The 15,000-nt window shown below is 47.2% G+C and overlaps 1 protein-coding gene across 1 annotated transcript in view; it reads left to right on the top strand.

Moving 5' to 3' along the window:
* Positions 1-15,000, top strand: part of galnt14 (UDP-N-acetyl-alpha-D-galactosamine:polypeptide N-acetylgalactosaminyltransferase 14 (GalNAc-T14)) — a 110,389-nt gene that overhangs the window by 87,697 nt on the left and 7,692 nt on the right. Inside the window, exons 9-13 of the mRNA XM_080549489.1 lie at positions 2,827-2,930; positions 4,800-4,926; positions 7,482-7,574; positions 8,291-8,374; positions 9,981-10,125. Coding sequence (XP_080405615.1) covers positions 2,827-2,930; positions 4,800-4,926; positions 7,482-7,574; positions 8,291-8,374; positions 9,981-10,125 — 553 coding nt within the window. The remainder of the gene's footprint in view (positions 1-2,826; positions 2,931-4,799; positions 4,927-7,481; positions 7,575-8,290; positions 8,375-9,980; positions 10,126-15,000) is intronic.

Genomic DNA, 15,000 nt, shown 5'->3' with positions numbered 1-15,000 from the left:
TCATATATGTAATGGCTGGACTGTTAGGCTGCACGTCAGTCAATGTTCTCCTGTTTGTCAGAACCACGCTGTTTATTTTTGACAATTTATTAATCTCAGAGTGCTTCTAATTACAGTATACTCAGCATGGACACTCACACATAGACGCCAGTGACGTGCGGTGAGGCACTATCAGAGCCAGATTTACACATGTATGAACCCGATAGAGGTCGCTTCAGTCCACCATTCAATTGGCAGGTTGCACAATACTATTGATGACCGTTTCGTATTTCATATTTCACATCAGCGTTCTTTGCACACGCATATAGGTAACGCACACAGACAGATAACTTACGTATTCGATTCACGTTTTATAGGCAAATGCAGTTCCACTATGCATACTCACTGTGTGTGTGTGTGTGTGTGTGTGTGTGTGTGTGTGTGTGTGTGTGTGTGTGTGTGTGTGTGTGTGTGTGTGTGTGCGTGCGTGCGTGCCAGGCTGCGTGTCTCATTCAGACTGGTGGATACTGACCGTCCTCCAATTCCTACCTCCACCAGCCTCCCCTGCAGGACGGAAATGAATGAATGAATGAATGAATGGTCTTTATTGTCATTGATATAGTACAGGTACCAATGCAAAAGGATGCAAAAATAGACAATATTTATGTTTTAGTCTGGGTAATGTGGCTCTCTCCTAGTTTTGCTCTGATATACAGTACATTCAGCTGACTCCACAGGTGATGAAACATCCCGTTATTTATCATCTAACAGAAACAACCCAATAAAAGGCTTGAAGCCAGTGGTCGGCTGGTAAATAGAGGAGCAACACACTGCTGTCTGTTTGTGTCATGACATGGTCATGAACTGTTCTCTCTCCAAAGCTTCCACCATAATCTGTGTCTGCCGTAATAGTTTTATATATTTGGCTAAATCCCAATATATAAAAAAGTACCGTTAAAGTATGTTTATCATTGACCAGAACTAGCAATGGCAAGCGAATAAAAAAGGCTTCGAAAATGCAGGAGGTAAAAAAAACATAAACATGGCGCCTAAAGCTGTTGTTAGAATTCAGCCGTGGTCCTCGCTGGCTAAGGATTGTATTCTGTCAGATGTCAATGGATCTATTAGGCCCTATCTAGCCTGCAGTGCATTGCACTCCCCGAGCCATTACCAATGATAGGACGATGTCTGGCCTCCAGAACTACCCCCCCACCCCCCCGTCCTCTGTCATCATTGGTCAAAGCAAATGACTCGGGTCTCTGCAGACAGGAAATGAGAAACAAGAGGAAGGAAGATGTTTCTAGACTGTTTGTGGACACCACCAGTGCGCATCATAGCGTGTCTATTTCCACAATCGGAACACAATGCATCTCATCTTCCACATGAGACAGACAGACAATGTGTGTGTGTGTGCGTGCGTGCGTGTGTGTCTGTGTGTGTCTGTGTGTGTCTCTGTCTGTGTCTGTGTCTGTGTCTGTATGTCTGTATGTCTGTGTGTCTGTATGTCTGAGTGTCTGTGTGTGTGTGTGTGTGTGTGTGTGTGTGTTTGTGTGTGTGTTTGTGTGTCTGTGTGTCTGTGTGTTTGTGTGTGTGTGTGTGTGTGTGTGTGTGTGTGTTTGTGTGTGTGTTTGTGTGTCTGTGTGTCTGTGTGTGTGTGTGTGTGTGTGTGTGTGTGTGTGTATGTGTGTCTCCTCTCATCTCATCTATTGGATCAATCAATCGATCTCCTCTCTCTTTCATTCTCTGTCTCAGTCTCTCTCTCTCCCCCCCCCCCCCCCTTGCGCTGCGATCCTGTTCTGTGTATGTGTGTATTGTTGTTTGCTTCCAGATTGGAACACCACACAGTAGTGCTGCTTCCTGCTGATAATGAGACAGTATCCTCTTACACGCCTCAGTGTCCTGGCCTTGTCAACCTGCCCTGCCTTCCTGGCTTGCCCAGACACCCCTCTTAGCCTGCCACAGCCCGCCCCAGCCCTTCACCATCCCACCCCAGCCCTTCCCTCTCTGCCTCCCTAGCCCTCCCAAACCTTCCCTCCCTGCCTCCCTTGCCCTCCCAGCCCTTCCCTCCCTGCCTCACCATCCCACCCCAGCCTGCCCCAGCCCACCCCAGACCTTCCCTCCATGCCTCCCTAGCCCTCCCAGACCTTCCCTCCCTGCCTCCCTAGCCCTCCCAGACCTTCCCTCCCTGCCTCCCTAGCCCTCCCAGACCTTCCCTCCCTGCCTCCCTAGCCCTCCCAGACCTTCCCTCCCTGCCTCCCTAGCCCTCCCAGACCTTCCCTCCCTGCCTCCCTAGCCTTCCCAGACCTTCTCCCTCCTCCCTCTCCTCTCCCTGTGTGCTCTGGCTCCTGTATCACTCAAATCTATTTACATTTGACTCAGCGTCTCAGTGGGCTAGCAGTCTCATTATTCTCTAGAGCAGCAGGACCCAGCTGAGAGTGGGGGTTGGAGAGGGGGTATAGCGGGATGGAGAGGGTGGATAGGGGGGCGAGGGGTGGATAGAGGATATTCTTTCATTCTGATATTGTACAGTAGGAATTACAGTATATAGGTGAGGTAGTTGACTGTGCAGTATGTATGTGAGGCTGTTGGAAGTACTTTTTGTGTAGCCCAAAAGTACTTACATTTTTAAGAACATCTGCAGAACGTGATCTACAAAGCCGCCCCAAGCCTGTCATTCTGCCACTGTTATGCAGAGAGAAACCATGGTATAAAGTACATCCTCAGTCGGTCTGATCTCCTCTCTCTCTCCCTTCTCCCTTCATTCTCGCTCTCTCTCTCATTCTCTCTCACCCTCTCTCTCTGTTCTCTCCCCTCTCTCTGTTCTCTCTCTCTCTTTCTCTCTTTTAGGACGCCCATCATAGCTGGCGGCCTGTTTGTGATTGACAAGTCGTGGTTCAACCACCTGGGGAAGTATGACACCGCCATGGACATCTGGGGCGGGGAGAACTTTGGTGAGTCCACTGATTGGAGGACTCAGTCTGCTCTGAGTACCCGATTGGCTGGTTGGTTCAGGATCCAGGAAGTGTTACTGTGCCTGCACTGCAAGTTTTCCATAGGCACTGATCTTGGCATGATATTCATTTATGGATTACTGTGAGTGGCAGGGTGTCAGTTCTGATCGCTCTGCTAGCTGGCACAAGTCCTCCTTACCTCTTCAGGACACCAGGGAACTTTTCTTTCATATGCCAGGACAGGTCTGTTCATGTTGTTTGAAGTGTAAGACAGCTTCTCATCATAGTCATTTTATCGCTGTTTATTGTCTGATTCCACACCTTGATGCTCATGACGTTCTAGATGTCAGAGCTTAGAATGTCAATCAAACCATCCCTACGTGTTGGAATCCAAACACGTTATTGTCCTCTACTGCGACCTCTCAAGGTTGAAAACAGCTAAAACGTTGAGCACTATTACAGTTTGTTGTATTACTGAATACAGTCACCACGTGTCACTTGCCAATTGCAATACAACTCGAATAAGATAGAGGATAGCAAGCAGCAGTGGTGTGATTGGCCAATCATTGGCCTGTATTACATCAGACCAGAGGGTAAACAGTTGTTAGAGTACAGACGTCTCTTCCCCTCCCTTTCTCCTCTCCTCACCTCTCTCTTCTCTTCTCTCTCTCATGTCTCCTTCTGTCAGATACATCTGCAGGCAGGTTCATCAGAGTTGTGGTGGTGGTGATGGTGGTAGGGGTTGTGTGCGTGCGTGCGTGCGTGCGTGCGTGCGTGCGTGCGTGTTGATGATTCATAGCTTGTAGGTTTTTCACAGCCAGTGGGCTGGCAAGCTCTCTCCCTGGTACCTATCTGTCAGACAGACAGACAGACAGACAGACAGCTGAGCTTCCCTTTGACTGCTGCTGCTTGAGATCAATAAACAACACAGTAGAGTGAGAAACGGGTTGAAGACAAAAGTAATGCACTCTCTCTCTCTCTCTCTCTCTCTCTCTGTGTTTCTCATCCTCTCTCTCTTATCTCTCTCTTTCCCTCCCTATCCCTCTCTCTCTCCCCCACTCTCTCTCTCTCTCCCCCATCTCTCCCCCCCCCTCTCTCTCTCTCTCCCTCCTCTCTTTTTCTCTTCCCCCCTCTCTCTCTCTCTCTGACGTTTTCCCAGCACTGCTTTTCTGTTTGACACTTGACACTGAAATGTTGAAAAGCTCATATAGCCTAGCTGGACAAGTTGTTTGGGAGACTGTTATTCCAAACGAGGCGCCAGAGCTTCACTTCTGTGTGTTCGCCACACATCACAAATGCAAAGCTACCAGACAGTATTCAATACCAGACTGGAATTAGAATTAGACTAGGCCATGGATGAATGGTATTTGTTTCTTTGTTTCTTTACATTCATGTAGCACACTGTTTACCTCGCTAAAGCACAATGAACAGAATTTAAACATGAGACAACAAGCATTCCGTGAAATATTCATAAATATTCAAATTTTTTGATATAATATATCAATATGATATTTGATGTAATATATCAAACAAGATTGAGATGTGCCCCATATGCTGGGTGAATTGTGATGGAATCAGATGGGAGAGCCCAAGACTGTTCACATCCATACGACCGTCCAGATATAGTGTCTGAGTTGTCCGCTAACGGGAAGATTGATAGCATTACATCACTCGGACTCCTGCCACCACCCTCCATCCTTCATGGGTTCTCTGTCAACGTTCAGTACTGTATTATATGGGCCGTATCTGGGCCCCTGGGCTGCTCAATGGACAATGATAACAAATGACTGTCTGTGTGTGTGTGTGTGTGTGTGTGTGTGTGTGTGTGTGTGTGTGTGTGTGTGTGTGTGTGTGTCCACACCCCTGTAGAGATCTCCTTCCGTGTGTGGATGTGTGGAGGCAGTCTAGAGATCATCCCCTGCAGCAGGGTGGGCCACGTCTTCAGGAAGAAACACCCCTACATCTTCCCAGAGGGAAACGCCAATACCTACATCAAGTAAGACCCTGGAGGAGCTGCCCTCCTCTCTCTGCTACCCACCTGCATGTACGTCTTGTATGTGCTTTCAATGTGGTTGCTGTGACCATTTTCTTTTCCCTTGTCCCCTTTGTATTGTTTTTATTGCATGAACTGCATTGATGTTGCTGCCATCATCTGTGTTTGCTTGTTTGTCCTCTCTCCAATTGTGTGCGATATGTTTGTATGTTTTTTTGCTTATGCTTGCTGTAATTGTAAATGTAATGTCTTTTTTTTTCTTCTTTTAACTAATGTATTTTAGGGTGCATACTGACAACTTGCCGGGGACTACAGCTGGAAATTAAAAGCTGCTCCATTTACTGCACAGTTAATTAATGGGGACTGTCCACGAAATTATAAACTCATAAACTTAACTAAACTAAATCTGCCTGTTCAAAACACAAACAAAAGTACCTATATCAAGTAAGACCCTACAGGAGGTGACCCCATATCTGCCTGCTCAAAACACAAACAAAAACACCTACATCAAGTAAGACCCTGCTGGAGCTGCCTTCCTATGATAGCAGTCCTATCTGCCTGCTCAAAACACAGGCTTTGCTGCCTGCAAAGAAAAGAAAACTACCCACGATTACCAAAATAGGAACCCTGGCCTCGCCTACAGCACCACTCGATATGTGCTGTGAGTGATATTGAGCTGTTTTGACTTTGTACTTCAGAGAGAGGTATAATCGTGTACTGCAGCTTAATAAAGGGATAAGGTGTGCACCACAGACACAAACTACAAATTGAAGACTTAGCTTGAGTTTGCTGAAAGGCTTTGCCAAACATTGTCTTCTGAATGTATTATTATGGGGGGGCGCGGCGGGAGGGAGTGTGTGTGTGCATATAATTTCTGTCATTCAATCTGAGAAGTTGTTTTTTTATGGAAATGATCATTTCCATTGCAACCACAACACTGCCTGTATTGAACAAATCATGGCATTATCGGGCAGAATCTGTTTTCATTCATCTTATTTTTTTTCATTTGCAATTACCCTTCAGGCAAGTCACAGCATGACTTGGAATATAAAAAGTTACTTCTAAAAAAACAAAAAAAATGGTATTTGATTACCGACCAGTTTTTGGAGTAATTTTGTGTCCCTGCCTTGTCTTGCATCTCTGACTGGCAGTGTGCAGTAGTGCATGTTCACTGATGAGCCTTTCTCTCCTTACTTACAACACAAAAACACATTAGCCCTTCAATGAATAATTAATGGATCCTGTCAACAACATTAGTAGATTGTAGCACAGTTCAGCCAAGTTAATGAATAATTACTCAAAGTATGTTGTTTAATTCCATGTCTTTAGAACGGGACCAAGTAGGTCGCCACATAGCGCCAGCTGGTGACCCAGCGTGAACCGTGATAATAACATGGAATTTATTCACCTGCTCCCTCTGTTCTCAAACACGATATCACCCTCCTTTGGGTGAGAGAGAGAGAGAGAGAGAGAGAGAGAGAGAGAGAGAGTGTGTTTGCTTGTATGTGCCTGCATGCGTGTTTGTGTGTGTGTCTGTTCTTGCGTCCGTGTGTGTGTGTGTGTGTGTGTGTGTGTGTGTGTGTGTGTGTGAGTTTGTCTAGGATGAAGGGCCACAGCTCAGCTAAGGTCTGTCAGTTTTCTACAGCTGTCGTGGAGTGGAATCACATTACCAGAGTGTTTTCTCAAACCTTATTTATCCACTCCACAGGCTGTTCCATTGACAAATCCCATCATTACATGAAACAGCTCACCTCTTAATTTGTATTCAGAGCAGTGGAGAGGCCAGGCATAAAGATTGTAGAGGCAAGGCTTTAAGCAAGGCTAGTAAAACATGCACACACACACGCACACATGGGACACACACGCGCGTGCACGCACGCACACACGCACACACGCACACACACACACACACACACACACACACACACACAGAGAGAGAGAAATGCCAGTGGTGCAGTGAGTGTGGTATATGTGCCTGAGAGGGTTACAGAACAACACATACTGTACAGTATTTTGCCAGTTAAACTTTAATCAAACCTTTTCTCATGGCTCATGGCTTACATTTAGAATGTGGAGAAAACATGAAGCAATTCCAATACATTGAGTCTCAGAACATGTTTTGGCTTTGCTGCTTTCTGGTCCAACAAACCAAATAATGAATGAAGAATTTGTTTTACATCTCTTCATGAACAACTTTGCCCGTGGTTCTGACATATTTTGGTCCCATCAAAGGCATTTTCACACTGACGCACTCCAAGGGTGCGATGTTCCTAAGATGACACACAGTGAGACCTCCTGTCTCCTCTGCTCTGACTGTGTGTCAACAACCAGACCTTCAGTAGTGTGGTCCAAACACCTGTCACTCTGCATTCCGGTGTGGGAAAATAGCCCTCCTAAGATATGTCTCTGTGCATTACCTGTAAGTGAAGTGGGATGGTAGCATTGTAGCCCTGTGGAAAACAGCACTCATAGGTTAGAGGGTCATTGGGATTTTTAAGGGAAAATACTATGAAACAATCAGTGTTATTTGATGTTGTTGTATATGTTGTGTGTTTCAGGAACACCAGACGAACAGCGGAGGTGTGGATGGATGAGTTTAGACTGTTCTACTACTCTGCTCGCCCTGCAGCCAGGGGCAAGTCCTACGGAGAGTAAGTCACCATTACATTTACATTCTTGGCATTTAGCAGACGCCTTTATCCAAAGCGACTTACAACAAACACATTTGTTGTACAATCAGTCAATCAATCAAACTTTATTTATATAGCCATGCATTGAATGCATTGAGTCATGCATTGAATGCAACTCCAAGTGCTGAACAATAGTAAATAAGCCACAATACAATAAAACAAAAGGTAGGAGATAAGAAAAATAGACATAGTAATAAAAGCAGGAATAAAATGAAGAACCGAAACAAAACCCATTCTTATACAGGGGGTAGAGGGTAAGTAGATGTCTCAGGAGGGACAATTAAGGTGTAGCCTGAAGAGATGCTGCCTAGCAACAGAGAGATAACAGAGATGAGGTTACAGCTGATGGTGATAGGGTTAGGGTTAGGGGCGATATGTGTAAAAGGGTTGCTACTGTCGATGGATAAAACCATTTAGTGTACGTTTTAGGGTTTTCCCTGCATTTCATATTATACTCAGGTTCATCGTCAGGTGAAAGAAAGGGAAGGATGAGAGAAGGAATGAGTGAGAGAGAGAGAGAGAGAGAGAGAGAGAGAGAGAGAGAGAGAGAGAGAGAGAGAGAGAGAGAGAGAGGGTGTGTGTGTGTGTGTGTGTGTGTGTGTGTGTGTCTTATGGATAGCATTGTAGAAATGGTTCCTCTCTCGTTCTGTTCATTTCCCTCTCTTCTCTCTTATCAGTATTCACGGCAGGGAAGAGCTTCGCAAGAGCCTCAAGTGCAAATCCTTCAAGTGGTATCTGGACAATGTCTACCCTGAGCTCAAGTGAGTGTGTGTGTGTGTGTGTGTGTGTGTGTGTGTGTGTGTGTGGCCAACCACTCACATCCCATTATGCTATATTCACATGAGATGAATGATCCTTTTTGTGTATTCATACTTTCTTTTCTCTCTTGATTGGTTCAAATCCCCATGGCATTGCCTTTTGAAGTGAGATCAATCAGGCCGATACAACAAACATCCACGTCGGAGTGGAGTTTAATCCCACAGTCTGAAATTAACAGTCTAGTCTCGGGGGAGGGAGGAGGGAGGAGGGAGAAGGGCCTGACCCTGGTTTAACACGGAAAAACCCTTAATTGCAAACCTAGAGAGAAAAACTGTTCTGAGATCAAGTTAGAGAGCTGAAACGTAGAAAGAAAGTATATAGAGAGAAAGAGTACTGAAAGTAATGCACACAAGTCCATTAAAGGTATAGTGAGATAAAGTGAAAGAACAGGAGTGTTGAGAGAAAGTGTAGTGAACAAGAGAAAATGGTATAGGAAGTGTGTACAAAAAGAAAGTGGGAGAGAGAGAGAAGGCTAGTGAGAGAAGTAGTGAGAATGAGAGAGAGAAATACTGTAGTGGGCTATTACTGTAAAGAGCCCCTGCAGAGCCCATAGAAGCACAGAGGATAGGTGACATTACCTGCAGTGTGTGTGTCTGTGTGTGTGTGTGTGTGTGTGTGTGTGTGTGTGTGTGTGTGTGTATCTGTGTCTGTGTCTGTGTCTGTGTCTGTGTCTGTGTCTGTGTGTGTGTGTGTGTGTGTGTGTGTGTGTGTGTCTGTGTGTGTGTGTGTGTGTATCTGTGTCTGTGTCTGTGTCTGTGTCTGTGTCTGTGTCTGTGTCTGTGACTGTGTGTGTGTGTGTGTGTGTGTGTGTGTGTGTGTGTGTGTGTGTGTGTGTGTGTGTGATGGATTTGCTGCTGCCATTTCCAGATTCCTGTTTGCTGACTAAGTGTACAAGGTGAGCGAGGCAGTAAAGCCTCCCTAGACATGAACTGGCACCCTGATTACTTAGCCTGGGTCTTTACCCTTCTCTCCTCCATAGACCCCCATCTCTCTCTCTCTCACACACACACACACACACACTCCCAGCCATGTCTTGTTCAGCCTGTGTCTGATGTATAGATCTGCCGTGCGGGGAGCCATTCCTCACAGCACATTTGAATATTAATTGTGATTCTGCTCAGGCGTTTATGAGTGGAAGTATTAATGCAGGGCCACAGCACCTGACACTGTAAACGGAGACGATGTTCATCTCGCTAATGAATAGTTACAGTATGTAGCTGCCATGTACAGACATATGTAGGCATGAAAATAACCGTAGCGTATAGCAAAGGCGGGCGAATCAATTACAGTGCATTCAGAGATGTTTTATTATACGGTACATCAGTTTCATATTCAGATGCATCTGTGTTTCAGAATATAAATAAATGGGAGTCTTCATCGGATGAATATACTGTTTATTAAAATAGATTCTTTAAGCAGTGTGTGTGTGTGTGTGTGTGTGTGTGTGTGTGTGTGTGTGTGTGTGTGTGTATGTGTGTGTGTGTGTGTGTGTGTGTGTGTATGTGTGTGTGTGTGTGTGTGTGTGCGTGTGCATGCGTGTGTTTTCAGAGTGCCGGATGATTCAGACTCCAAGTCGGGGGTCCTCCGCCAGAGGCAGAACTGCCTGGAGTCTCGTCGGGGAGAGGGGGAGGAGTTTCCCTCTCTCACCCTGGGGCCCTGCATAGGAACCAAGGCTGTGCCTGCTATCAACCAGGTAAACACCAGTCACCACACTAACCAGACTGTCACCCAGATACACACACCAGTCACCACATTAACCAGTCTGTCAACCAGGTACACACCAGTCACCACACTAATCAAGCTATCAACCTGGTACACACACCAGTCACCACACTAACCAGTCTGTCAACCAGGTACACACTAGTCACCACACTAATCAGGCTATCAACCTGGTACACACACCAGTCACCACACTAACCAGGCTATCAACCAGGTACACACCAGTCACCACACTAACCAGGCTATCGACCTGGTACACACACCAGTCACCGCACTAACCAGTCTATCAACCAGGTACACACCAGTCACCACACTAACTAGGCTATCAACCTGGTACACACACCAGTCACCACACTAACCAGTCTGTCAACCAGGTACACACCAGTCACCACATTAACCAGGCTGTCAATCAGGTACATACCAGTCACCACACTCAACCAGTCTATGATCAATACTCACAGAGTGAAAGCCTCTCTAGGTACGCCACCAGACTCAACAGCACATCTCTTCTTTTTGTTTTAAGAGGGTCTGACTGTATAGCCCCGCCCAGCTCCATCTCTAACCCTAACCCAGGAGGCTGGTGGATGGAGAAATGTGACCGAGTCAGTGTAGAGTAGTTTAGATTACTTAGCGAATCCATTACATTGCAATGTTTTGGCTTGACTAGCGAGTGTGTCATTGATTTTCAACAACATGAACATTTTTCTGAATAAAAGTGCGAACATTTTGATTGGTTTGCCGACTTGTTCCCGCTTTCACCAGCTTCTGTCACAAATAGGTAGGACGGGCTCATTGGAATGGATGGAATGGAATGAGGCATGGCATCATACACGCGTCAAAACACACGTGTGTTGATACCGTTCCATATTCCGTTCCATCCCTTACAATGGGCCCATCCTAGCCAAGTCTCCATCCAGCTCCCCTGGTACAGTAAGTACTCTACGTATGGATCCCTGTCCTATCTTTCTCCACGGTATGTCAGACAGGATCTGGTCTTGTTAGCCACTCCAGCACACACACTGTATCAGTACAAACACAGACTAAGCCTCTCCCTCCCTCCCTCCCTCCCTCTCTCTCTTTCTCTCTCTCTCTCTCTCTCTCTCTCCGTCTCCCCCCATCCATCGTCTACCACCTCGTGTCATGTTTTCTCTACCTCTCTTTACAACCCAGCAGACAAGCATCATCTTGTTGCACTGGAGGAATTCAGTCTGAGCTGAGCTAAGCTGCTTCCACTATGACGACCCTGGCTCTCACACACACACACACACACACACACACACACACACACACACACACACACACCTCTCCTTCACACACTCTCTCTCTCTCTCTCTCTCTCTCTTGTTCTGGAGATAGGCTCTCTCCTTCTCACTGCAATGACTGGCGGTCACACCACCTCCTTTTGCACTTACCTCACAGCCACACGCACCCACGCGTGTTCACACACACACACACACACACAAACAATGACACGCGTTCACACACACACACACACACACACAGACACACACATACACACGCATACGCACAGACACATACATACATACTACATACACACACGTACATGCATGTACATGGATGCACCCACGCACACACACATACACACACAGATATACTCACACACATAAACACACACATACACACATGCTGAGTACTGCAGAATGAGACCACAAATTGTCTCCCTTTCTCTTGCTGGAGGCTCTCTCCTTCTCACTGCAATGACTGCCTGTCACCTTTTCTTTTTTTTTGCACTTCCCTCACACACACCCATGCGTTCACAGACACACATACACACGCGCACACACACACACACACACACACACACCCATGCGTTCACAGACACACATACACACACGCACATTCACACACACACACACATACACATACACACACACACACACATGCTGAGTAATGCAGAATGATACCACAAGTTGTCCCTGGAGAGACTATACTGTCTGTCTGTTTCCAAGTGAGACCTGTTGATAGGTCATTAGTGGATTTAAATAAGATATCAGTAAAGGCATCAGGGACTTAGATGGTCAGATGTGTTTATGTGTGTGTGTGTGTGTGTGTGTGTGTGTGTGTGTGTGTGTGTGTGTGTGTGTGTGTACGGTATGCCTGTGCGAGTGTGTATTTGTTCTGTGTGTGTGTGTGTGTGTGTGTGTGTGTGTGTGTGTGTGCGAGCGTGTGTGCGTGCCTGCGTGCCTGCGTGCCTGCCTAATTAATGCCCCTAGGAAGCTCATTATACTGTAGTTAGACTTCTTCTTTTGAATCCAGTGCCTGCAACACACACACACACACACACACACACAAAAACACTGCATCTTGATTCTGTCAGCATTTAATTTAGACTCGTTAGCTTGTGCATTCACCACATTTACGATGCCCAGAGTGAGGTCAGATCCTGCTCTATATGAATAACAGGGATGACTTCAGTGAGGTAAAACATCTACCACGTCCAATGTGCCTACTAGGAGCAGACTGGATGTATTAAAAAAAGATCACAAGCTCCTCTCGGAGGACAAACTTTAAAGAAAAGCATCTTTATCGTCAAAGAAAACTGTATAGACAAAGTGTTTTGTCTGCATTGCCTTCATTGGGGTATATGCCGCTGCTCGGAGAGATAGAGGGGAAGAGATTGGTTATCGGATTGGCCACATCTGTTTGTTATAATCCAGGCCAGTAGATCTCAGGTGGTCTTATTACTGCAGTGAAAGTACTGCAGAGGGAGATTCAGCCAAACATCTTCCCCATTCATCAAGCCAGCCTGTGGCCAATTTACAGCAACACACGCACACGCACATGCACATGCACACACACACACACACACACACACACACACTTTGTCACACACACACACACACACACACACTTTGTCACACACACACACACACACACACACAATGTCTATGTGTCTGGCTGCAAAGTAGCACGGCTCTACTCCCCTGTCTGAGAGCCACGCTAGATTAACATTACATTAACATTGGCGTGCCACAACGGACATCGTAAAAGCCCTGCCATTACGCAGGGGTAATTAGATTTAATACAGGGGCCCATTTCCACAGTGCAGTTGATCCTATTAAGCAGTGATATGTGCATGCCCTCTGTCTTCTGGCCTGCTAATCTACCATCAGGCTGAACCAGGCAGACCAGGCCCCTGTATACATGCTAAAGAGCACACACGCGCACAAAGGCACTGGCACACACACACACACACACACACACACACACACACACACACACAAATGCACAGGCACACATGCACACACACACACACACACCCACACACACACACCCACACACACACACACAGACTGGTCCTCTGTGGCTCAGTTGGTAGAGTATGGTGTTTCCCGCTGGGACCATATATACTGAAAAATGTGCAGTGTGCACACACTGCAATGTACGTTTGTAAGTTTGTCAATGTTGCTTTGGATAAAAGCATCAGCTAAATGTCATATACATATATATATATATATACAAGAGGAGATAACACACTGGATAAGGTATACACCAACATCAAGCTTGCATACAAGGCTAGACCGCTAGCTCATCTAGGCATGTCTGACCACGTGTCCATCCTCCTGATCCCAGCCTACACTCCCATGAGGAAAAGTGCCCCCATCACCACTAAGACTGTCAGAACCTGGCCAGCAGGGTCCGCTCCACTGCAGATCTGCCTGAATGACACCTCATGGCAGGAATATGAGCATGAGGACCTGGAACAGTTCACGTCGTCGGTTCTGAACCACATAGTGAACTGCACCAACTCAGCCACCGTGGACAAACGTGTCCGGGTCTACCCCAACACGAAGCCATGGATGACTGAGAAGGTCCGACAACTGCTCAAGGAGAGGAACAACGGCTTCTCAGCGAAGGACACACTGCTGTACAGCACCACCAGGGCTAACCTAAACCGTGGCATCCGGGAGGCCAAGGCAGACCACAGAGAGAAGATTGAGGAATGCTTCCTGAGCAACGACTCCAGGCGGGTGTGGCAGGGGGTTCAACACATGACAAACTTCAGAGCCAACAGGCTCACAGCCGCGGAGGACGACCCCCTGCTGGCGGAAGAGCTGAACTCCTTCTACGCCCGGTTCGACGAGGGGCGAACGGAGGTAACCACAACACAAACACCACTCTCTCCAGCTCTCAGAAGCCTCACCCTCACAGATCATGAAGTGAGACGCGTGCTGAAGGCGGTGGACCCCAGAAAAGCCTCAGGGCCGGATGGCGTCCTGGGACGGGTGCTGAGGGACTGCGCCGACCAGCTGGCCGGGGTTTTCACCAACGTCTTCAACCAGTCCCTGTCCCAGGCCACCATCCCACCCTGCCTGAAAACCTCAACAATCATCCCAGTCCCGAAGAAAAGCACGGTGAGCTGCCTAAACGACTACCGCCCGGTGGCACTCACACCAATCATCATGAAGTGCTTCGAGAAACTGGTCCGGGCCCACATAGTCACACGCCTCCCGCCCAACCTGGATCCATACCAGTTCGCCTACAGAGCCCACAGGTCCACAGAGGACGCCATCGCGACGATTCTCCACTCCACTCTATCCCACCTGGAGAGGGGGAACAGCTACGCGAGACTGCTCTTTGTGGACTTCAGCTCTGCCTTCAACACCATCCTTCCAGACAGGCTAGTGACCAAACTACTAGACCTGGGACTATCACACTCCATCTGTGCATGGATCAAGGACTTCCTGTCTGACCGCCCCCAGAGGGTGCGGGTGGGCTCCCACACCTCCACAGCCCTCAGACTCAGCACTGGGTCCCCCCAGGGCTGCGTGCTAAGCCCCATCCTCTACAACCTCTACACCTACAACTTCACCCCCGTCCACCCCAG

Source organism: Nansenia antarctica, assembly GCF_963989245.1.
Source record: "Nansenia antarctica genome assembly, chromosome: 1".
Lineage (NCBI taxonomy): Eukaryota > Metazoa > Chordata > Actinopteri > Argentiniformes > Microstomatidae > Nansenia > Nansenia antarctica.
The sequence above is the reverse complement of the archived record's forward strand: the minus strand, read 5'-3'. Positions and strand labels throughout refer to the sequence as shown.